This window comes from Doryrhamphus excisus, linkage group LG7, assembly GCF_037039965.1.
Source record: "Doryrhamphus excisus strain RoL-2023G ecotype Guam linkage group LG7, RoL_Dexc_Guam_v1.1, whole genome shotgun sequence".
NCBI lineage: Eukaryota > Metazoa > Chordata > Actinopteri > Syngnathiformes > Syngnathidae > Doryrhamphus > Doryrhamphus excisus.
The window spans coordinates 22,490,205-22,514,157 of NC_136363.1; the positions used below are offsets into that span (position 1 = coordinate 22,490,205).

The following is a 23,953-nucleotide window of genomic DNA, read 5'->3' on the forward strand; positions in this document are numbered from 1 at the left end:
AGGAGGACATTTTGGTGCAGGTCCTCCATCACTGAATGACACTCGTGTTAATGTGTAAGAAGGTGGGTGTCCCCATCCAGGTGGGTCCACATTAGCATTCTAGGCCTTGGGGGAGGTTTGCGCTATTCTGTACTATGAGCTGTTTGTTTTTTTTCCATATAAAATCTCCAACCATGTGCTCTTGATTTATTGCTTTTTGTCTTCCAGCTGCCTTGGTTTCTTCTGTCAACGCCTCATTGATGCGCTATGCTGTTTAAATAGTGACAGGTATACCTTTTTGGGTTGATTCTCTAATCCGAGGGAGGTGAAGTGAAGGCTTGAGCTGACAGCTGAGAAAGGATAAAGATCAGATAAAGACGGGGTCTCCATCCATGCAGGGAGGCTCTTTGAAGGTGAGAGGATTTAAGTGAATGAGTGTGGGTTGGCTCACGAGTCGTCTTCCTCGCTGTAACCAAACACTCTATTTGCTCCCCTCCCCCCGAAACAGTCATGGAATTCTCAAGGAGGAGAAGTGGCACGGACCTCCAGACTCTTATTTTTACACTTTTAAAGACGGCGGAGAAGATGTCAAGTCAATCCTTGCAGATTAGTCGGTAAAAATAGAACCATACTGTCCTCCTTACCCGGAATAGACGTGATTGATATTCACAAGACGTCTGAGTGGAGGCCCCCCCGCCGTGCTCGTACTCTACATGCGTGTGCCACCTGAGCATGTGCAGCACAGGTTGCAAACCATGGAGAGTTTTGGCATAAAAAGCAAAAGATGTGTTCATGTGTTGATTTGCGGGCGGTCCTCGTAGCTCGTAGCGCGTAGTTTCAACCAATTAGAAAGCTGGAGAAGCATTTAGTCCAGCCCTTCCAAGTTATTTGTTGTTCTTTTGTGTCCGGCTTCCTATATTTTTTATCTGCAGCCAGATGGCTATCTGCCACGGCGCTCTCACAAAGCCACAGCGTTGGTGTGCGCCTGGTTGGAGGAAATGATGTGTGAGATGGTGATATCGCCCCATTGGCCGTCATGTTTTTATATTAAAGAAAGCAGGGACGCACCAAGTGCTTACACAACGCAGTCATGCCGTGTTTGCTTGGCCACTTGTTGCTAGGCAGAATTCATTGGACACGTTTTATTTGATTCATTTGAAAATATTCTTCATCAAATTTATATCAGGTATACTTATTTTATTAGTATTAAATACAATTCATTGAATATGTAACACTATTAGAAATATTTTCACAATTTTCTATGATGGAAAATATACTTATGGGACATATTTAATATTTATGTGCAGGTTCACGATGTGCTCATCTGTGTCTTATATCTTCCTCCATTTCACCTCGTGTCACAGGACTGAATGCCATCATACAGATGACCCCCTGGTGACCCCTGTCTCCCACGACGCCTGACCTCCCTGCTGGGCGGCTGCTGGCGAAAGAGGAGCGTAAACGTCTTATTAAGTCCCTGATCTCGTCGCCTGAAAATCAGGTAAATCAGCAGGGAGCTTCCTTGTCAGCCTGTCAGTCAATCTTTCAGCACATGTCCTCAGCGGCTGCATTACAATGCACCGAGAGGCGCAAGGTCGGCACGCATTAATGCTGGACATTTGGTGGTGGACGTAGCCTCTAGAACCCCCAAAACCTCTTTAGGGACACCTACTATTACTACCTACTATACAATTCAGCTTTCTCATGCCCAAACGTTGGTTAAAAAAGTCTCAGGCGTTAAGTGTTTGTCTTTATGCTTCACTGATGATGTTTTCCTCCATCTCGTGGAGATTTTGCACTTTGTATGGCAGCCTTTGAACGCACCACGGTTGTGTGCTGTGACCGTGTGCATGAGGCATATTAAACTTGGATTGTGTTGCGGGTGAACAATGGCAATTGAAGAGATGTGTGATATATTGTACGGACCGGTATGGTGGTGATATGATGTCAAATATTATCATATCAGGTATATTGGGATATCGTGTTGACAACTATTGTGATATCGTTTTAGATAAATACTAAACTCGTGATTTAGATGCTATTTCATTATTGGGAAATATCGTTGGCGGCATCACAGAGGTTGTGATGGAGTGAAGATATTTTGATAACGCAACATCACGGGCAATATGATGTGTATAGGGTGGTATGTATAAATGAATTGTTGACGGTAGATTATGTATTGTCGATAGTATCATGATTGTTGTCATCATAGTCATATCATATCATCATAGTTGTTGACGTCCTTTCACACTGGTATGACTGTTAAGAATGCTATCAACTCGGTAAGGGTACACATCAATTACATTTCCAATATTTGTCACGGGGAGAAATTGCTTCTCAATGCAAGCAAGTTGTAGGTCAAGCGTCCCAAAACAGAGGATTGTGTTTGACCTTTCCAAAGCAGACCTGTTAGCGGCTCAGCTCTGTTTAGCTAACATTCCTTCGGCCCGACTGATGATCGTATGCCCCGCCCGCCCGCTTGATGCCTTTCTTGGATTCCAACCTGGCCTGGTCGGCTCCAGCATGTCGGAGGAAGAGGCCTCCTGACATTTGTTGATGAGCGTTCCAGAGAGTCCAAATGCAGCACAAACAATCAATCTTTGACCGGAGGAGCTGGCGAAGACGCCGTGGTCCAGGCAAACACCCGGAGGACCTGAAGGAGAACATTCCCAAAGAGAAACTTCATCTGTCATGGACTCTTTTCCCCCCAATTCAACCGTGCACTCGCAAAGACGCAGCAGCCTGTAGGTGTGTGTGTGTGTGTGTGTGTGTGTGTTTTTCTTTTCCAGACATCTCGAGCTGTCTGACAGTGATCAATAGCAGCCCACTCAGGAAACAAGCTTATTCCCTCGGTTGAGGACATCTTCAAATGGATTTCATCTCCAAAGGCTGTGATTACGGCAAAGACGACCAGAAAGGTTTCATGTGGAACACCAATTTAGCTGAAAATATGAGATGAATGTGGGCCACAGAAACACGAGAGAGAGAGAGCGAACAAGCCAATGGAGCGTTTGTTTTGTTGCCCAGCAGGCCTGGAGGTCGCGGCAAGTTCAAGCAAAGGTCAGCCGTGTTCCCTTCACGAGGACGCCGGACGCGTGAAAAGGCAGCGCGTCTTTGACCTTTTTAATCATGCCGCCGAGGAGCAAACCTCATTTCTAACATAATAAGCCCCGCCCCCGTCCCTTCAACAGTGATGGTCCTGCTCTCCTACATGAGGTCTGACCTTGGAGAGGGGGCGGATCATCAGGGTAATCTGGGACTTCCATGATAAATGGTCTTGTCGGTACGTCGGTACCGCCATGTGCTCTTTATGTGGAAATAAAGTTGGATTGATTTACATTCAGCGAGATCTTCCAAAAATGTTGTAGCTACCATGCGACAGCAGCAATCAGAAGGTGATTGAAGTGGCCGGAACACACATCGGAGAGCGTGATTACATGGTGATTCTCGGGGAGGCGGGCTGCTTCTCCTCCTGATGAACTTAATAGCCACTTTCTTGTTTCCTAATCCCTAGAGGAGTCATAGCCAATTGCGTCATCCGGAATGATTGTCTTTCTAATAACGCTCGTCGGAGTTGGATGAAGAACATATCCAGTATGTCGACCTCACCTATTGGATGTCCACACCCGAGACATTGGCAGCCAGGTATCAAGGGAGGCTAGCCTGATGTTAGCATCGAGTGCACGCATACGTACAGTGTTCATTTCAAATGCATGACTTGGGGCTCAAGTATACCCTCCTCCAATCGCCAACACCGCTGTCACTTTCACTTTCATTTACGGGGGCACGCCCTGTTCTTTGTCTTTCTGCAACGAATAAATACATACCTGTCATATCATATAATACCTACCATACATCACCTTATTTAGGATACCATCTACGTACCGCCTACCATAATATATATACAATACGTCAAGATAACCGTGATATAGTCACCGTACCACTGACAATATCTATGATATCATCGCAACACCGCCACCATTTCATCACAATATGACACAGCATGATATCTTTGATATCATCACAATGCCATCACAATATTGAAATCATCAAGACACCATCTGTATTATCACAATCTATCACCTACAATATTTCATGATATCCTCACGATACATGACGATATCCCGCCCCCCTACCCCAGTGAGGATGGACGGACACAATGATATCTTTGATATCTGTAATGCTATTATGATATAACCTGATGGTACCATCTATTCTCCGATATCACGCATCGATATCATCCCTTCATGTATCACCCTGAGGAAGATGTGCGTGTAGGTCAGTGTGACTGTCACCTGTTGTGTCATGGCCTGTCTCCACGGCAACAGCAAAGCACTCCAGCCAGCGTGGGTGATATGTCATATTTTTTATTTAACAGGAGGAGGAAGGAAAGAAATGATCTTTATGAAACAAAAGCCACCAAAGTTCCCGTGTGAAGGTTATTGATAAGAAAATAAAAGCCTTTCTGAAAGTCCTGTTAAAAGCCAGACGTCCCTGGTAGAGCACTTCTGTTAGCATCCATTATGCTATCTGGCCCAATGGCTGGACAGGACAAAACATAAACACTGATGACGCACGTGTGTGTGTGTGTGTGCTATTTTTGTGTGTTTGATGATTGGACGTTCGCTGTTGACTTGAAGCCACGATGATGACGATGATGATGCAGCCAGCTGGGCTGGGTCGTGGCCGCGGTCAAACCGTGAGTCGGCCGCAGGATAAAAGAGCAGCTGGGGGACGGGGGACACCGCCTGTCGCCCACTGCTAACCCCCCCCACCCTCCAACATGCCAATGGCCAGCATGTAGCGTGTTAGTATCTTCATCGGCACATGAAACACCGCCATCATTATCTGCTTGCTAGGCAGGGGAGGAGCTTAGATCCTTCTGCTCATTTCATTGGGTTAGTTGTGTTTGCATTCTTCATTTTCTCAGCAAAAGTCATCAAAAACATGGCCGATGATGCAAATGCGTTCCAAGTAATCCAGCTGCGTGACCTTTGCCCTGCCCGGGAGTGAAACACGCAGGTGAATTCTGATGAAGCCAAGATGGCGTCCAGGTCTGGCTAATAATTGCTCTCTAGATTGACAGCAGCTGCTGGGGGCCTGCGGTGACCAAGGTGTGTGTGTGTGTGTGTGTGTGTGCGTGCAAGGTCCAACATTTATTAAGCCGCCTGGACATACTACGTACGTTATTGAATATTTCATGTTTCACTTCTCTTTTGGGGGAAACACAAAGCAGTTCATACTCCATCTTCACCCTCGCCGCTCATTAACGCTCCAAGTTGAGAGGCGGCCGGCAGATAGAAATGGGGCATTGTGATGCTAATTATTAGCGCCGCAGTGTTTGGCCTTTAATGTCGTGAGCAGGAAGTGGGGATCTTTTGGTGGATGTTTGCCTCCTCCTGGATGCCGCCAGCGCTCGTGCTTTGCCGCTTTGAGTCATCTAGTAGCAATGAAAGACGCTACACATGAACGCCATCATGAGCGCTAATCACAGTTAGTCACGCGGCTTCCATCCATACGTCCCTGCAGCCTAATGGATGCTACCCGGGGGAGGGGGGGATTTGCATACAATCAGCCAAAGCTCCCACCGCCCCTCAAGGACTGACCCATCACTGCTGCCCTGAGGCAATTCCTATTCTTTTATTTCACTTCTCTTCATTTCCTCTTGTGACTAATTGAACATTATTTGAATCCATGGCACCTTTCTTTTACTTGGAGAAATCTTTATGTGATGCGTTTCATATTTCTACACATTTTTATTCTATATTGATATATAATATTTTGATTTTCCTTGTATTTTCATACATTTTATTTTCACATTTTTTATTTTAATATATTAGATTTTATAATAATATACTTAACATTTTATTCATGTACATTTTCTGCTTTTATTTATTTTTTCATACATATTTTAGTTCTGTATATTTTTTCTTGTATTTTAATTTAATTTAATTGATATCTTATTTTATTTGAATACACAGTATTTTTATTTAATTTTATGTATATGTAATTATTTTAACCAAATTATTTTATTGAATTCATTTCAAAACATGTATTATTATTGTATTAGAATATATGGTATAGTTTAAGTTTTTTATTGGATTGTAATATTTTATTTAGTTTTTAGCTTTTTTATTGTCATTGATATCATTTGCATATGATGTTATTGTGATATATAGTATTTTGGATTGCATTTCCATACATTTGAGAGTTGGGGGTTTGTTGACTTGCGGATTTGCGGATGAGTGCCTCTCCACTTTGCTATCATAGCGTCAATAATAATATTGTTATTATGCATGAAGTCAATATTTCATGTGTATGTGCATATTTCAATATTTAATGAGGACGTAGGGTACAGTCTGTGCCATGCTGATGAGCAGCGCTTTAATTGGATGTGAATATGGAAGAAAGTGATAGAAGTGACTTTATGAAGGTCTCCTTCTTCTTCTTCTTCTTCTTCTTAAAGAGGCCGGACGGATGCCAATGCTAATGAAAAGATGAAAAGGTTAGCGGGTCACTCCAAACAAGACTTGGCTTCCTGTGGGAAGATGAATGCCAACATCCAATTTCAGGGCAATCTGCGTGTTTACATCAGAGCACGCAGAGAGTGCACATGGTTGACATTTGGTCCCAAAGGTGCTGCGCCTTTAATGGAACGTTCAGGCGTGGAGAATTGATAGAAGCCGCCGCTTATTTGTTTTTTTTACCAAAGCTCCATTGTCTGATTGTTGTCGTGGAGCGTACTTTTGCATATAGATTCTATAGGTCGCTAACATCCAGTACAGCCTGCTAGCTAACAGCTGGGCGGATACACACATTTCATTTAGTTTACATTTTATTTTCTGTTTTTGACGTCTGCATCTCAATGGAACAACATGTGACAAGACTGCTGGTCTAAATAAGCCTATCATCATCAATCTTTATTGTCCTTTTCGCACACTTTCCTGTCGCTCTTGTGCCATTGTTAATATTTCCCCCGACCACGAAATGTGCAATCATTTCTCATTTCTTGTACAACATTATTCACGAGATAAATAATACGACACGTGCATAAAAAGACGGCCGTGTCAGTTTTCATGTGTTTCATCTCAGTTTCCTGTGTGGAGCTTTTATTTTGTATTTCCACTTCCTGTAAGACACCGTGGAGGGCGCCTTGACTAAAGTTTGATGTGTAATCAGTGTAGTATTGACTTCAGCTGAGTCTTTCTGCGAGTGGCAGGATCATCGATCACGTGTCTTTGTTTTGCTACTTCCGATTCGTGCAAACTTGGCGCTTAAAGTTCCCCGTTAGCCTCATGGTAAGTCCTATTTATGTTACTTGTATTTACAGTAGAACCTTGGTTAGTGTGTTCTTTAGTTAACGTCGAAAATGTATGCCAACATGTAGCCCTGGTGTAGGATATTATCCGGTTCTGGTCTAAATGTATTTTTAGCTCGTGTCTCTTCACCGTCCATCCTTACAGGAAATGCGATTGGTTCCGCACATGCGTCAGACCTACGTCACTTACGTCTTTAGCAAATTGCTTTTGTGTAGTTATTATATTTTTAAGTGTCTGAACAGAAAAGGTCGAGACCCATACTGTGTTACATAGTAACGTTAAATTACATTAGTGACTTTGGTAAAAACACTGTTTCTATCGTCTGATCTACTAAAAGACGTATGTAAAAACTTCCGCAATGCACATAGCGCATGCGCGACTGACTATACATAAATACAAATGTAATAAAGCATATAAAACAAAACATAAATTACTGTGATATTTCAATGTAAACAAGCCTAAAGAGTACAATGATGGCTTCATTTGTTTTTATGAGAGGATGAACGAACACGTAAAGTTACTTTTATCTTCATTGAAGACATGAATCTCCATATGTGTTCCCCACAAGATATAAAATGGACACTGTCTTCCTGTTTTGACAGGACTTATTCCTTGAATTCAAATCAATGATGTTTTTCACCCGCTCTATCAAAATGCTGGTACTTGAAACCTGCTTCAACTCAATTTTGGGTGATTGAATTCAAGCAAAAAGTCATGGCAAAACAGGAAGGTGGTGTCTCGCTGCCACAGCGTGTCTTTGGGAACACTCCCGTCGGTCATCCACCTTCAGTGAAGGTAAAAGTAACCTTAAAGGTTGATTTATCGCTTTGTCATCATTTGACATGTTAGTGTGCATTTGGCTGTACGGTGGTTGAGTGGTTAGCATGTTGGCCCCACAGTCAGGAGGGGGGTTAGGTTAAAATGCGAGTGAATGAATAATTGTCTCTGTGACCTGGAGTTGCCATAAAAGATGGATGGATGGATGGTTTGCATTTGGAAGTGTTTACCGCATGTCCACCTATAAACATGTTTAGCGTTAGCATTTTTGGCTTTCTGGAACAAATTCGGCCACGCCGCAAGCTGAGCAGAACATGAGTGAATGATCGGGACACGAGGAGGAAGCCCCAGCTGAACTAAAATGGTACGCCCCCGGGGGAATGAGTTTGTGCTTTTGTTTGTCATTTCCATCACGGAACAGCCACAGTGTGAAAATCCTTGATGCGTGTCTGCGCATCACAGCCAGCTTTGACAGGAAAGATACAAAATCAGCATGAAAAATGTCCCGTCTTTGAGTGGATGCACGTTGTAAATCCACTCCACTTGGGAGCGTTGGAGTGCATGTTCAGAACCTCATTTAGTCCACGCCTGCAAATGTGGTTCCCAAAGACGCATGGAGGAAGAAGCACAAAAACTGTAAGTCCACACGTTGTGCTTCCTGAGCGTCTTTCCTGTCCAGGTTTTTAGCAGCTGAGGATCTTGATGAAGGTGCGCCTGAACTCCACGTTGAAGGTGGTGTAAATGACGGGGTTGAGAGCGCTGTTGACGTAGCCCAGCCAGGTGAAGGCGCTGTACAGGCCTGGCGGCACCTGGCACGTCCTGCAGTGCGTGTTGAGGATGTGCGTGACGAAGAAGGGCAGCCAGCAGATGAGAAACACCCCTAAAAACACCACAAAACGACGACAGAAGTTCAGACAAAAATGTGATGACGTCTCACCATGGTCCTAGAATAAGCTTGGAGTACCCAAATGTCCTAACTGTACTAACGTGAAGGAAAGGTTGACGTATGGATACAGCAGATTGGTGAGGAAGAGCGGCGAAGTGAAAGTCATTGCAAGAGCAGAGCAAACATAAAGACCATCACGTCGCTTTCTAACCGCAATTTATGCCACTTTTAGTGGCATGGCATGCTAATGACGTCCATAGACGCCATAACGTTGGCGTTGCCCTTGAACGCAACGTTTTAACGGCTGCTTGATCCCATCGACAGACAATATGTAAGACCATCATACGTTTATTGTGGCGGCCTTCTAGTCTGATGTTCGGTGAGGTCGCCAGCTAGTCGTGCTGCACACCTCTTAGCGCTTAGCTCATCGGCGTGCCAGAAGATGGTAAAGGACGAGAAGATGACATCTTTTGCTTGTGTCCATCAGGTGCTATCGTATTCGGACATCCACTGTAACCGTGTCGGGAGGAGGGTTCACTCTGTGCATTGGATTCAGCATCTTGCCTTGTTTGTTGCATAGAACAACAGCATGAACAGAGTGAACCCTTTTAGTCGTTCATACAGTCTCTTTGTCTTGGTGGGTGGAGGCGGGGCTGCTTGCATACACACAGAGTGTAGCCTTTCTCATGCAGTAGAACATTGCAATATATATTGTCATATTTTTAGTGTACTTTTCTTAGAAATCTCATCTTATGGACCCAATGTCATACTCGCCTTTATTTTAAGACGTGTAGTGAAGCCTAGAAAAAGCTTCAAGTGCTCGCCTAGCAAAGAAGCGATGGACGTTTGGTGCTCATAAACAGATTTGTTTCTGTTAGAAGTTGATTATGACATAACTTGTTCCATTTCTGGCAACGCCCCCTGAACTCGGACAAAAAGGCACCTACTCACCGAGCACGATGGCCAGCATCTGCGTGGCCTTCTTCTCGCGAGCGTGCATGCTCCTGAATCTGGGATGGCTGATGCTGGCGGGCCGCAGCGACGTGTGCGTGCGTCCGTTGGCGAGGTCCTTCACCTGGCAGCTCAGCCTAGCCGACAGCTGCACGTCGTGGCTCATCTCCGCCGCCGCCGCCGCCCCCATGTCAGGGCCCCGGTCCCGGTCCTGGTCCAGGTCCAGCTCGGTGCGGCCGCAGGAGGCGTGGCTGATGCTGCAGTAGTTCTGCGAGTCCACCGGGGGCAGCGCGGAGTTCTCCACGGGGCCCGTCTTTGGGCGCTTGCGCCACAGACAGGCCGACAGCAGGTTGGACTTGGGCGGGGCTAAGGGCTCCACGCACTGCTGGAAACGTAGTAGCGCTAGTAGTACGTGTCATCATTGCGGCATCAAACGAGCTTAATTGAAGTGGCAGCAGCTCCAATGATCATGCGGGTTAGCGGCTAATAGCTAAAGCTAAAGACCACAGGCTAACATCTGGCAGGACAATGTCAGCTAGCTTCTGTTCAATACGCAGAAAAACGTTCTCGGCACTTAAAGGCCATATTGATGTGTGGCATCGCCACCTACTGGCCTGGCATGCACATTGCAGCATTTAGTCCTGGGAAAGTCCAAAGTATGCTGTTGTGGAGTCAGGCAAACATGAAATAAGGCCTACCATTTTAATCCTGATGGGAGACAGGTCATGTCTGGTCTTGGCGGCTTCCTGCAGACACGTCTCCTGGCAGACGACAGAAGACACATGGATTACTCCCGCCTTTTAAAGTCACGTCTTGTCATGCAATCATTGTCTGCCGTCCACGCTCATCCCGGTTGAGATAATGTTTCACACCCGAGACCCGAGGAACTAATTTTTCACTTGACAAAAGAATATCCAATGAAAGCTATTTGCCCGTTTTTGGAAAGTTATTGTGCTGTTTATGATTTTTATTCTGTATGTTATTCTGCCATTATTCCCGAATGGACGCTAGTAGATAAGCGCCATCTAAATGCAGCGTATTCTTATATATTGATATATTGATCATCAGTCAAGCAGTGAATAAAATTGGCTGACTTCATCCTCAAGTCATTCTTGTTTTGATGCGGTGACATCGTGATTCACCGCGGACCACCTGACCTCTTTTCCATTCAAGCAAAGCCCCTTTTTTTCAAATGACTTCCTTCGTCTGGTTGGAACGCACGTGGACGCAAATAACCACTTTGACATTTTCACACAGCATATTTGCCGGCATCAACTGGGCGGCGTTTTATTTTGTGTGTGTGTGTGTGTGTGTGTGTGTGTGAAGGTGCAATTTAAAGGTGAATTATGCGTAACGCAGGTGAATGGTGTCAGCTTGGAAAGCAATATTGCAACGTAAAGATGACCCCATTTCAGACAAGTGTCAACCCGAATAAAAGGTTGATGCCGGGGGTGTCCAAAGTGCAGCCCAGGGGCAGATCATGTTTTTGCTTTTTAAGTTGGCAGATGAATGAGACCTTCCTACCTGGTCTCCACCTTGGTTGCCGTGTTTGTGTTGTGTTATTATTATTATGAATTTACTGCGTGAGTCCAACTGTGTTCTTAATGGACACTGCTCAGAAAATTGTGTTTTTTTTGCAGTCGGGATCAAAACAAGACTTGAGACTTGAATCAAGAAATAACTCCTAGCAAAACAGGAAGTTGGTGCCCGTGTCGATCTCGCTACCACAATCACCTCTTCCATTCCTTATTTCCTGGAGATGCGTTTGGAATTGTCCAATTGTAAACCTGTTTTGGAAGAGATTGATTGGCTTTCCTTCCTTTCTTATGGGAAACGTTCCTGTGGTTAATGAAGGCCCAGTTTGGTTGGAGTGGGATCTCCCGGGCCAGCATGAATATTTTCTATTTTTTGGTGGTTTTAGTGGTTGATAGAAAGGTAGATATTGAACGTGAGGAAGAAAAGTGTGGCGTGAATACATTTTTGATCCATTGATGTCAGCATACGACTAAATGATGCTTTTATTTAAGGTTGTAAAACGGAGGCTGGGATTTATGAAGCGCAGTAAATCATTAACATTCATGAAGGGGCGGAGCAGACCTAGAATAGAAGAAGAAAAGATGAAACGGAGGAGAGTCCACGCACCACGGAGGGCGGCGTGGAGTCCGGCTGCACTTTCCCGCTGGCTTGGCTGAAGGTGATCCTCTTCCTCCTCATCCTCAGGAAGACGTAGATGCGGATGTAGACCAGCAGCGTGACCATGAAGGGGAGGTAGAAGGACACCACGGAGGAGTAGATGACAAAGTCGGGGTTGGAGATGGAGCACACCATGGGGTCGTCTGCACACGTGGAGGCCAACAATGACAAACACGCCCTGCTTGATATTCAGCGTGCACGTTCACGTGCGCAACAGCGAGCGCCTTGGCTTCTTCCTGCCCGCCTGATTGCCTCCCCTGCCGTTGCTGGATAAATTCATGCCTGCGGCAGCGTATGGATCTAAGTTGCGTACGTCGCCGCTATCCGCATCGATAACGTCACGTCTGTTTCCTGGCTCGCTCCTAAACGCCGCAATTATCAACCTCATCAGTACGCTGCTCGGACTTCTTGCCTTTCAGTCTGGAGCAGCACGGAATGACGTTGGATGACGATTGGGAAAGATTGGGAAAGTGATGCCAGGGCAGGGTAAGCTAGCCACTGGAAAGCCAAATATATCCGATATCTGTACCGACAAAGAGCAGCTATTGGCTACCGAGGATCACATGACCAGCGACCACATTTACCAGCTTTTGTCAGTATTTTACATTTAAACGTAAGTGTGTGTACCGTGTCATGGCTGCGGCTTTCTGCCTCGACCATTGTGTTGTGAAATCTGATCTCGTAGAGAAGGTGTGGTTGTTGACCGACGTTTTCAGCGTGTTGTTATTTCAGGTGCAACATCAGATGACGCGGCCACTACACAAAAGACGGAAATAGCCCAAAAGTGTTGTTTCTCATGATGATGATGATGATGATGATGATGTATGCCGCACCTGACGTGAACCTTGCTATGCGCGCTAGCACAGCCTGCATTGTTGGCCGCTAATGGAGGAATGAACGGGTGTCCTTTAGCGTGTTAGCATTGTTAGCATTGCACCGACTAATGTTCTCCATTGCGCCGTGCAGCCATGCGAGCACCTGCCACCGTCCTGAGGACTTTCTACCGAAGCCAAGTTCTAAGACTATGCAACGTTCTCACTCTCATGCCGAATAAATTCAAATCGTTCACTCTGACCTCCATCACGACCTCGCAGTTCTGACCTGTAGTGTTGAAGCCGAACAGCAGGGGGCAGGAGACGGCGAAGGCCAGGACCCACACGGTGGCGATCATGACGAAGACCCTCTTGCGTGAGCGATGCGTGGTGTTGTACAACACGGGCATGACCACGGCCGTGTACCTACACACAATGCAGTTTGATTCCTTTGGGAATTGGACATTGGTAACTACGCAGTGTAGTGCTCTCCTATCCCATCAAGGCGTACTTGGAGGAGTTGGGGGGAGAAGAGCTACTCCAATCTCCAACAGCTGAGTGGACGCTTTCCATTCGTGTCTCGATATTGAAGCGTACACAATGCAACCCCCCCCCCCAGTGTTGATGCATGTGTCGTTATGAAGCACATAATGCAGGAAGGAGCTTTGTGAAGAAAGTTCTAGTTCAGCATGTGGAATGATTTGATGCCGTTATCTCACACCTCCACCTCACACAGTCCTATTTGCACCCCCCCCCCCCACACACACACACCACTTGGCACACACCTGGAAATCACGGAATTAGGGCTGACATTTTGTACGGGCGCCGCTGCCATGGCGACAGCCAGCGCGCTCACCTGTCGATGCTGATGGCGCACAGATTGAGGATGCTGGCGGTGCACATCATCACATCCAGCGTGACGAAGATGTTACAGTACAGGCGGCTGAAAAGCCAGGCGCCACCCACCACCTGCGGAGGATACACACACGGAGGGCGGCGTGAAATTTACGTGACGCCAGCCAAGGACACGTGGACGTGCTTTCTTCCATCTGGAATATTTACGCTTAACTAGGAAGGCTAATTCAACACTAGAAGGGAGGCCGTTGGGGCAGCACGTCAGAACAGTATAGTGTAGTACAGTATATACAGTATAGTATAGGGCGGCATGGCGGTCAAGCGCTAGGAGACCAAGGTTCAATTCCACCCTCGGCCATCTCAGTGTGGAGTTTGCATGTTCTCCCTGTGCATGCATGGATTTTCTCCAGTTTCCTCCCATATTCCAAAAACATGCTAGGTAAATTGGCGACTCCAAATTGTCCATAGGTATGAATGTGAGTGTGAATGGTTGTTTGTCTATATGTGCCCTGTGATTGGCTGGCGACCAGTCCAGGGTGTACCCCGCATCTCGCCCGAAGACAGCTGGGATAGGCTCCAGCATCCCCGCGACCCTCATGAGGAAAAAGCGGTAATTAATGAATGAACATATAGTACATATAGTATATCATCAGATAGTATGCAATGATGCCCCCTGGTGGCTGTGAGCAGCATAGGCCGTGACGTCAGCTGGTTAGATGCCTTATCAACGCTCCCATCATCAATAAAAAATAAAATAGTTCAGACTTGACAGTTGTTTGGGCGCGAGAAGAAAATAAGGCCATATTTCATCATAAATCGTCCATTGATTTCAGCTCTGACTGGTCTGAAGCCATCATCGGTTCATCACCGTTAAAGGTCCCCAATTATGCAAAAGCCACTTTTTAATGATCTTCTAACTAATGTGTCTCCCTGACCTCCTAATGAGCACCAAACGTGGCTTTTGAGAGAAGCGGCACTCAAAGGCTCACTTTTCAAATTGCGGCTTCAAAACAGGCTTCACGACCCGTCTTAAAATAACACAGCCGTGGGAGCTCCGAGTTCCATCGTTTAGTTTTTTCTTCCGTGAATATGCTAACCTAGCATGATGATGCTGTAATGTTAGCACTTTAGCTCACATAGCTATGCTAGCGTTGTTGCCTAGTATGTGATATATTTGGCATGTACTCCATTGGGGATTAGCGTTACAGTGGAGTACACATGAAGTGTGGAACCTCCTCCCCCAAAGCGTCCACAACGGCAAATAGGCTGCTCAGACCTTCAGGCGTCCACTTAGAGGTGACATAAAGCCTGCTGAGATAAACGCCCGGGGGCTGCACAAGGCCAAAGATGGAATCTCTTGAATCCAGAATGGGAATACGGGTCCGCCCACACACACACAACGGACAACGTAGCAACAGCCGCTGCTTCCGTTTGCCTCCTGATTTCATCTCCATCCTGACCTCCTGACGCTCGCCCATCCCCGGAAGGGGGTCCAGTGGCATCCTTCTGAGGACGTGCCGGGAATTTAAGACAAAAATGTGCCTTTATGAGTTTCGCCATGCTGAGGCGGACATGTTTGCGGATTCCGGCGACCGTGTGCGTCCCCATTCCGTAGGAAGTTATGGGAAGGTCCCACCAATGCTGACCTGGATGCTTGTGCTGCATTTCTTTCCCGCCGCAGCCGCCTCCGATTCCGAGCCTCACAAATAAAGCCACACAATGAACATTCCTGCTGATGAATCATTTTGGAGAAGAATGGCCGCCCGTGCGCCGATCAATTCAAGCCAAGATGGTGGCAAAGTTGTGCAGCAGCAGCAGAACGAGTCGGTGGAAGTGGAAATGCACTGGAGTGTTTTGACAGCAAATGGACTTATTGATTTATCCCATGGAGAGGCGGAGAGCGTTCCCCGTGAGCTTGGATGAAATGTTTTGGGAAGGGGGCTCATTCTGGGATGCAGATCACCAGGAATGAAGGCGCCATCTGTTCCCCAAATCCTCCACCATATTATAGACGTACATGTCCTAGATCTGCATCCCAAAGTGTCCCGAATCTCATTTTATTAGCTACTATGAATTTTTCATATATAAATTCTGATTTATTACTCCAAATCCCGCCTAGCAACAAGTCAGGACGCAAACATCCCATGCTCACCTCCAGGTAGACGGCCCAGGGCATGACCAGGGAGGCCACCAGGAGGTCGGCCACCGCCAGGCTGACCACCAGGTAGTTGGTGGTGGTCTGCAGGGAGCGCTCCCTCAGCACGGCCAGGCACACCAGCACGTTGCCGAACACGATGGCCAGGATGAGCAGCGAGTACAACATGGCGTAGTAGTGGCGCTCGCCCTCGCCGCGCCAGGCCGCCTCCGCCGCGCTCTCGTTGCGCTCGTCCCAGCCCAGGTGCTCCGACGCGTTCCACGGCCGCTCGGCACCGCTAAGCATCGCCATGTCCCGGCCTCATGGGGGTGCGGACGTTTGGCAGACCTGTGGAGGGAGGATTGGGAGATGACAGTGAGACGCTTTTTCTATCACTTGAGGTCACATGGGAAACATCAAAACATGGGGGGGGCTTCCTTTACTCCGTTATGTCTTGTATATTTCTACTATGAAAGTTGGCAGTCATCAAGAGGAGGAGGCATGGTGCCAGTTATCATGAATAACTGGCATGCGGAGACGGGACTGCATTCCTTTTAGGACACATGTGTTGAGTGTGCCGGCATTCCAGCCTTTGGATTTTCTCTCCATTCCAGTTGTGCAAGGTGCTCATGATGAGTAATAACTGGTGACCAACGTGGACCAAATGAAGACTTGATGGGATTACATCTGCCCTGTGATAGGCTCCAGCGTGTGTTAAATGTTTGCCAAGGAGACATCTTCCGGGAATGTAGCTCCTGGGATGCAAGGACTTCCTGTAAAGTGCTCTTAAACACAAACCAGCGACTTGTGAGGAGGAGCTGGCACCATGGCGAGGGGGCGTAAATCCACCATGATGGTCAGCATCCTCCGTGGCTCTGCTCTCCGCTTGCATCCAATCCCGTCTTATCATCAACACTTCTATCTCGCATCTTCCTCTTCTTCTTCTGAGAGGAAGATAGCGAGGCTGATGTTTGGATCCACTTCCACACAATTCCACGGCTCCTGGTTGATGTGATTGTCCACACTGGAAAGACCTTGAAGTCTCCTCATGGGCGGGGAGTTTGTCCCAAAATGAGACGTGACAGGTGGAAATGAAGATAAATCGCACACAAAATGAAACGCTGGCGGCGTGCAGGTGCCATGTTACCTCTTGGAGGGAACTTCCACAAGGATGTGGATGAAGTTGAAGCAATGATCAGCTGTCGAGATGAATCGCCATGGAGAGTTGATGAGGTTAAATGGAATGAAAGGCTGATAAAGGCTGTCATGGCAGCAGCAGCAGCTTATCAGCCTCGGCCATCACATCCATATGGGAGTCATTAGACTCCCGATGAAGCCATTAAAGCCTCATTTGGGAGCCAATCAACACCGGCTTTACTTTAGCGAGGACGCGTACCTCTTACCGTCTCCCAGTGCGGAAACCATCAGATCCCACGGAGGACAAACATCATCCCTTCAGAGTTCAAACTTGTCCAGCCATCATGGTCGCCGCGTCCCTGAGTGCCGTGGAGGCTCCTGCTGGCTGCCTGCCGGTGCGTTCGCTGCCATGGCGCGCAGGAGAGTGAGGGTGGATGGATGCGCTCGCCAGACACACACCCGCCTCCCCCCCTCCCTCCCTGGAGGTCATTCACTCTCCTCCTGCTCTCCACCGTCGCACTTCCACACATTCATCCAGCACATGATGACGACCAGGAGACACTTTCATTCATATCCGACGCCCATTTTTAGATGTGAGGAAGAAACGCGCCTTCTTCTGCTCAGACAACTCAAGCAAGAATACTCAATGAAAGCTCAGAACGGGGGGGGGGGTGTAACTTCTCCCTTCACTCCTTCCCTCTTCTTCATTTGTGTGAACTGTCAATGCAAGGCTCTGCCAGCCATACCTTCACTCTTGGATATCCCCACATGGACGTAACATGTTTACACGAGCCAAAGATCCTCTATATAGCAGTACATCTCTGTTGCATTTTTTTCATAAAATGCCAGTCAAAGATCCTTCATAAGATTACAGCTTTTTGCTGTTTTTAAGGAGCTGCTGCTGCCAAAGCAATGCCAGTCAAAGATCCTCTATACGGTACGCCAGTAGCGCTTTCCTGCTATTAGGGATCTGATGCAAAGATCCTCTATACGGTACGCCAGTAGCACTTTCCTGCTATTAGGGATCTGATGCAAAGATCCTCTATACGGTACGCCAGTAGCACTTTCCTGCTATTAGGGATCTGATGCAAAGATCCTCTATACGGTATGCCAGTAGCACTTTCCTGCTATTAGGGATCTGATGCAAAGATCCTCTATACGGTGCGCCAGTAGCACTTTCCTGCTATTAGGGATCTGATGCAAAGATCCTCTATACGGTACGCCAGTAGCACTTTCCTGCTATTAGGGATCTGATGCAAAAAGCAAAGATCCTCTATGTCGGTAGCACTATGCTCTTTTTAGGAATCTAGTGCATACAATGATGCAGAAACGCCAGACAAAGATCCTCCATATGACAGGAGCGCTCTGCTTTTTTTTTTTTTTAAACATCTGCTGCAAAAAAGAAAACGCTAGTGGGAGGAGTTTTTTGTTTATTGGTGCTTTATGTGAGGGAAAAGTGTGGCGACGACCATACAAGTAGGAACAGTAGGCCCGCCCACGCCAAATGTCGGGAAACGCTTTCAACGGGAAGGCAGTCTCTACCGAGAGTGGTGTTTGTGTTTGTATGTAAATATGAAAAGTCGCTGGTGTACCTGGAGCATGTATCTCCAGTATCTCCTGTGTCTCCTATCCAGCTACCTTGTTCTCCTGTCCTGCATCCACCCGGCCCAGCAGCGCCCAGGAGATGTGTCCCATGTTGGACGTCTACTTTCCCTCTCACGCCTGCAAAGAATCCCAATTTGTTCCTTTTTCTAGTTTCAGTGCTTAGATGAGTGACATCCTGTTTGAACATAAAACATAAACGGCAGATAAGTTAGTGAGTCAGAGCCCCGCCAAGGCCTGAGCTAAAAGTTTCTTTTGTGATGACCTCTCTGATGCCCGGCGGTGCTGACAAACAGGCCCCAAGCGACTATTTTTCACCTCCATGTTCAGGTGTCCGGCGTCCTTGGCGCTCTATGGAAATGCGAGCCATCCTTCTTGGACGCTGCCGATGTGAATCCTAACAAGAGGAACGGTCGGTGTCGGTGTGGGAGTGGGCTCCCAATTGATGGCGCCGTGTTTGTGACGCACGCTTGGACTCTGTGAGTGATGCTCCTCCTCCACAGCGTCCAAAAGGCGTGAATTGCAATCTTCTTTACAGTGCACTTTGGACGTCTTGCAATCTTTGCAGGGTCAATCAATCTCTCCTGTGAGAAAGCGAGAAACGGTAATTGAGTAATTTTCTCAAAGGACAACCAGGCTGAGTCCACTGAGTGATAAATGAACACTGAACACTGACAACCATGAAGATGGGAGGATGACATTTGGCATTTTGCTGCCATCTAGCGGCCAAAGCACTCAACTGCTCATTGGGAGATCTCTAGTTAAAGGCGGAGGGGGTGGGGGGCTGGGGGTGGTCATTATTATAGGCCAGGGGTGCCCAGATGTCATGTGACATCAATCAGCTGACATTAAGCCCCCCCCCTCCTCATTCGCTCTTGCTCCCCAAAAGCAGTGGTTTGTAAACGACACAGAGATGCAACATTTGATCTTTATTATTCCAATTATGGATAAACTAAGCGGTTAGATGCCTATACCTACAAACGCAATATATTGTACATAAATACTGTGTATTTTGTCTGTATTTATAGTAGGCTTGACTCGACTGGCCTTCGTACTGCATGACTTCCACCACACAAATGTGAGCTCATGTTGGATTTATTGATTGCCATCAGAATGATATCATTGATGTCCATCATTCCATCTCACAGTGAGTGGTTATCACAGTACAATGCTAGCCTCATAGCGTAGATACATAAATAGACTCCGACGCCACAACTCAGCTCGCCGTGTTTTTTTTCTCTTGCTCCGCCCACTCGCTGTAGCCTCCTTTATAATGTCTGGCCCTGGCAGAGAAGAAAATCAAGTCAAGGTTTTGACTTTGCGTGCTTCCCATACAATCATTTCTTTCATGTGGACTGCCACAGATAGATGACAATCCTGGAACACAGATGCACCCTGAATGCATCGTGGATGAGTCACTTCTCATAAAGCCTCCTTTATGAGTATCATTTTGCATCATAACTGACCTGTTAAAGCCCATCTTCCGGGCAATGTCCAGCGCTTTGGCGCTCCTCCTCCCACTGAAGCAGTGAAAGACGATGTTGTCGTCGTCTTTTGCTGGCGCCCTCACTTGAAATCTCTGCTGAAAGCTCTCCGGGGACATCTTCAGAGACTCCTCCAGACCGTCCACTAAAGGGCAGCAGCAACAACCGCGCGCTCAGACAAACGGCGTGTTCGTTTGCGTGTCCGTCTTGGCACTTACACGGCATGTTGACCGCATGCGGGATGCGGCCGGCCTTGAATTCATCGGGATTTCTCACATCAAACAGTTGGAGGTCACGCTTGGACAGCATGCTCCTCAACTGGGAGGATGTGACCTCTGCCGCCAAAAGGAAGATGAAGAAATCATCCAAAAAAAAAAAAAGAATTGATTACTGCTGTGAGGGTGACGTTACCCACATGGAGATTACTACACTATCAAGATTGATCAGTGCTCTTTTCTACCATCTTGTGGGCATCTGAAGCAACTACTACAGCTGGACGATACTGCAAATGTGGGTGTCTTGTCCAAAAAGCCAACAGTACTTTAACTTTTTTTAAAATACATATATATTTGTGATTCGGCCTTTAAATGTATTATACTCACAATCAAACACAAGACAAAGGTTTTAGGCAAGCTAATATTTGTATCGACCACAGGGGTGGGCAAAGTACGGCGCAGAGACCACATGCGGCCCACCAAGTGTTTGAATCCGGCCCGCCGGTTGCTTTCTAAGTATTTCAACTTTTAACATACAAACTGGCAACATGACTTGCCAGTCGGATGTCTTATTTAGTAAAAAAACAACAACAAAATTGTAAAATTAAATGACATAGTTTGATGTGGTGTGACGTTTAAAGTGCTCCTGAAAAAAGGGACATGAGAACATACCGCTGATAGTACAACACTTTTTACAGATAAAATTTGATAAATAATTCAGGGAAAATTATAAGCTTAACATAATGTGTGTGTTAAATATATGTTCTGCCCCCCCCCCCCCCCCCCCCGGGCAATTTAGTCAAAATATTTGCCCACCCCTGCTGTACCATAATTCCACCTTGAGGCCCTCAACAAACTAATTGTTGAACAATTTAAGTGTGTAAATACAACAATATGAGCAGTATGTACTTACACTACTGTTTCTGGCACGGAAAATGTCAGTTTAAACGACGTAGCATCACACAAAGGTGGAAAAAGAACAGTATTTACGCTATTCTTGTCCAACGTTAATGTACATCTAATAAGTGTATTTACCGCTAACGCACTCCGCCGTTTGGACATCTTCCGGCAGGTTGGCGAAAGAACGAAAACCACTCCGGTAGGATTGTTGGTGCTTGGCCACACTGGGCCAAAGTCTTCTCAAGAGCACACAAGTCATCCTCACACAAGTTTCAATTATTTGGCTTTCAGGTGACCGAGAGGTGACCAGCTACGTCGTCGTCGTCACCGCGTCTGTCACCGCTGACTGGTGCCAACTCCTCAGTAAGAAATGTTGCTATTGGCTGTTCTGGAAGGCAGTTACATGACGTCATTCAATTAGCATTTTATTTGCATTTGATTTAAGAAAACAAATAGATTTTTGATTTGTTCATTTAAAAGTGGCGATGACTCCATCACAACATAATAATTTTAATATTTTATCTCGGCCAACGCCTCTGAAAGTCTATCTTGCAGTTAGGACTGCTTTCATCACACAGGCCCGAAAGGGGCTTGGGTGTAGGAGTCATTTAAGTCATTTCATGAAGACTAAGAAACAGTAGAAATCTGAGATAAAGTATTTATCGTATGAAGAAAACAAATATCCGACTATTTTATTGTATGCAATTATTCGGATGATCATGAGCATTTTGAAGGCAAGACAAAAAAAAGTCAAGTACAAATTTGGTTTCGCCCACTTTACCGTAAGTATGCTTTGCGATGCGGAAGTAAACAAAGCCACGCCTTCGACTCATCTACTTTGTCTCATAAGAAGGACATAGAGACGATTGTATTGAAAATGTAGCAAGTACAGTTTGACCACAAAGCAAATATAATCTTGGTGTATACCTAAAATGTAGCTAATGTATTTATATATTAGCTAAACACTCTAGTATCAGTTTTAAACAACGTTTAATAATGTCCCACCCATGAGTGAATGGTTCGGTCTGTGAGTCAGCGTCACATGATGAAGTGGCGCTGTTGAACCAACATCGACACATTGAGTTCCGCTTTATTCCTGCCCGATTTGTTCTTGTTGCCTGACAGCCACCATCGAGATGATTTGTGGAGGAATTGGAGATGCCAAACCTGCCGACGAAGAGACTCAGCGCATTTGCGACGAAGTGAGTATAAATGTGCTCTTTCGACTTTTAAGGTACATTCTAACGCAACTTGCTTCACCAGATGAAGCCTCATGTTGAGCAGAAAGCTGGCAAGTCTTATGATACCTTCACTGCCAAGAGTTACAAGACACAGTTAGTATCTGGGACTAACTACTTCATCAAGGTAAGCATAAGCAGCACACAAGCACCAACTGATGCAATTATCATCTGCAGCATCTCTATTCTATATTATAATCACCTGGCAGGGGTAAATGTTGACTGCTACAAATAATTTTGGTGCTCATGAGTAGAGTGGCTGCCAAAAACTGTACTTTAATTGGTACCGCCCAAATTTTACTTGGTCCTACTGGAGGAGATGGGAGGGGTGCAATGTTTACGCCAACAAGTGGACAAATGAAAGCTACAGGTTGTTTCCCATGCTTTTCTGCAGGTGCACTTGGGGGGAGAGGATCACGTTCACATTTGTGTCTACAAAAAGCTGCCGATCCATGGAGGAGATCTGGCGCTGAGCAACATCCAGGAGTCAAAGAGCCACAGCGACCCCATCGAGTACTTCTGAGACAGAAAGCGTCTGAATGATTCTTTTTACAGCAACAAGCATTAAAAGCACCTCTGTCTATGTTCACGTGGAAGGGGCCATCAACAATATAGGACCAGAAGAATGATACACACATATATAACAAGGTGACTTTGTTGGGTTAATAGGCAATCCTTTTATTATCTCGAGCTTAGACGTAAAGGGATGTCCAACTCACGGTTGGGGGGGGGGGGGGGCTACTTTTTTATTGGTAGTGTAATGTAAAAAAAAGTTTTAGTGATCCTGATTCTACAATGCTGACACATAGGCTGTTTTCCCCTTTAAAATGTAACATTTCTTAGCACATTAGGTGGCTTTTAGCCTTTTTTACAAATAAAAACACATCCAAAAGTGAAGATGGCTGCATCTTTTCATCCAAATATTAAAAACCATCCCGATAGAGGATCAACCCCTAAAAGAGGAAGTTGGGAGTCTGAATTGAAATTGGCTCTAATTCCTAAATATGACAAAAGACCAGTCCAAATGACATGGAAATCAGCGAAAAGCCCATAATGATCTATTTGCTTGAGGGGTGATTTCATAAATCACACCACACAAGAACACCAGTATGCTGGTTGACCAGTGCCCCTTTCTACCCTTTCTACCATCTCATGGCCGACTGAAGCAACTACTGGGGTGGACGATATTGCAAATGCTGGTGTCGATCCAAAGCAAATCAACACAGAACCGGTAGTAGTATCGATATATTTCTTCAGTACTTCAGTAAACAATAGTTGATGCGATTGTAATCCTGCCTTTTAATTATTATAACCACAATCAAGCACGGGACAAAAGTTCAAGGCAAACTTTATTGACAATATATTATCCAGCAACTAGTCTGCCTTGCAGCCCTTAACTGACTCATTCTATAACAGTTCAACTATATAAATAAAACATTACGAGCAATACGATATAAAAAATATTTATGAA

At 46.0% G+C, this 23,953-nt stretch overlaps 3 protein-coding genes and 1 long non-coding RNA gene across 6 annotated transcripts; 2 read left to right on the forward strand and 2 right to left on the reverse strand.

Annotated features, from left to right (window-relative positions):
- The first annotated feature begins 3 nt into the window (after nucleotides 1-3).
- On the forward strand, nucleotides 4-6,844 carry LOC144899583 (uncharacterized). Its single transcript, XR_013627860.1, has 5 exons — nucleotides 4-62; nucleotides 208-392; nucleotides 488-593; nucleotides 1,344-1,480; nucleotides 6,448-6,844. It is a non-coding gene; the product is annotated as an uncharacterized LOC144899583 (long non-coding RNA).
- Nucleotides 6,623-17,453, reverse strand: drd3 (dopamine receptor D3). 3 transcript variants are annotated; one of them, XM_058059579.2, is made up of 8 exons: nucleotides 17,310-17,453; nucleotides 15,925-16,254; nucleotides 13,774-13,886; nucleotides 13,207-13,343; nucleotides 12,055-12,248; nucleotides 10,611-10,673; nucleotides 9,913-10,297; nucleotides 6,623-8,955 (listed from the first exon to the last, which is right to left on the reverse strand). In XM_058059579.2, exons 2-8 carry the CDS (start codon nucleotides 16,216-16,218, stop codon nucleotides 8,759-8,761), a joined length of 1,383 nt encoding a protein of 460 aa, XP_057915562.2. In that variant the 5' UTR covers nucleotides 16,219-16,254; nucleotides 17,310-17,453; the 3' UTR covers nucleotides 6,623-8,758. The 3 variants fall into 3 exon arrangements, with proteins under 3 accessions (XP_057915562.2, XP_057915563.2, XP_057915561.2); XM_058059580.2 differs by having other exon boundaries at nucleotides 9,913-10,294; nucleotides 17,303-17,453; XM_058059578.2 differs by having other exon boundaries at nucleotides 17,303-17,453.
- LOC131108556 (cystatin-B-like) lies at nucleotides 7,202-23,379 on the forward strand. The gene is made up of 5 exons (XM_058059586.2): nucleotides 7,202-7,277; nucleotides 21,536-21,607; nucleotides 22,370-22,446; nucleotides 22,508-22,609; nucleotides 22,877-23,379. The coding sequence occupies exons 3-5, from the start codon at nucleotides 22,381-22,383 to the stop codon at nucleotides 23,003-23,005; spliced, it is 297 nt and encodes a 98-aa protein (XP_057915569.2). The 5' UTR covers nucleotides 7,202-7,277; nucleotides 21,536-21,607; nucleotides 22,370-22,380; the 3' UTR covers nucleotides 23,006-23,379.
- Nucleotides 19,460-21,606, reverse strand: LOC131108554 (thiosulfate:glutathione sulfurtransferase). Its single transcript, XM_058059583.2, has 4 exons — nucleotides 21,380-21,606; nucleotides 20,348-20,464; nucleotides 20,112-20,274; nucleotides 19,460-19,928 (listed from the first exon to the last, which is right to left on the reverse strand). The coding sequence occupies exons 1-4, from the start codon at nucleotides 21,501-21,503 to the stop codon at nucleotides 19,862-19,864; spliced, it is 471 nt and encodes a 156-aa protein (XP_057915566.2). The 5' UTR covers nucleotides 21,504-21,606; the 3' UTR covers nucleotides 19,460-19,861.
- Nucleotides 23,380-23,953: the final 574 nt, after the last annotated feature.

What these genes read in the sequence shown, in the direction of transcription:
- drd3 (XM_058059579.2), bottom strand. Translation starts at nt 16,218, where the DNA reads ATGGCGATGCTTAGCGGTGCCGAGCGGCCGTGGAACGCGTCGGAGCAC. An exon ending in ACTCCACGCCGCCCTCCGTG is followed by an intron (nt 10,674 to 12,054) that starts GTGCGTGGACTC and finishes GTCGTCTGCCAG; the next exon opens with GAGACGTGTCTGCAGGAAGC. An exon ending in CTCCCATCAGGATTAAAATG is followed by an intron (nt 10,298 to 10,610) that starts GTAGGCCTTATT and finishes CTACGTTTCCAG; the next exon opens with CAGTGCGTGGAGCCCTTAGC.
- LOC131108554 (XM_058059583.2), bottom strand. Translation starts at nt 21,503, where the DNA reads ATGACTTGTGTGCTCTTGAGAAGACTTTGGCCCAGTGTGGCCAAGCAC. An exon ending in AACGGCGGAGTGCGTTAGCG is followed by an intron (nt 20,465 to 21,379) that starts GTAAATACACTT and finishes TTTTGGCGGCAG; the next exon opens with AGGTCACATCCTCCCAGTTG. An exon ending in GCATGCGGTCAACATGCCGT is followed by an intron (nt 20,275 to 20,347) that starts GTAAGTGCCAAG and finishes GCTGCCCTTTAG; the next exon opens with TGGACGGTCTGGAGGAGTCT.
- LOC131108556 (XM_058059586.2), top strand. Translation starts at nt 22,381, where the DNA reads ATGATTTGTGGAGGAATTGGAGATGCCAAACCTGCCGACGAAGAGACT. An exon ending in CTCAGCGCATTTGCGACGAA is followed by an intron (nt 22,447 to 22,507) that starts GTGAGTATAAAT and finishes TTGCTTCACCAG; the next exon opens with ATGAAGCCTCATGTTGAGCA. An exon ending in GGACTAACTACTTCATCAAG is followed by an intron (nt 22,610 to 22,876) that starts GTAAGCATAAGC and finishes GCTTTTCTGCAG; the next exon opens with GTGCACTTGGGGGGAGAGGA.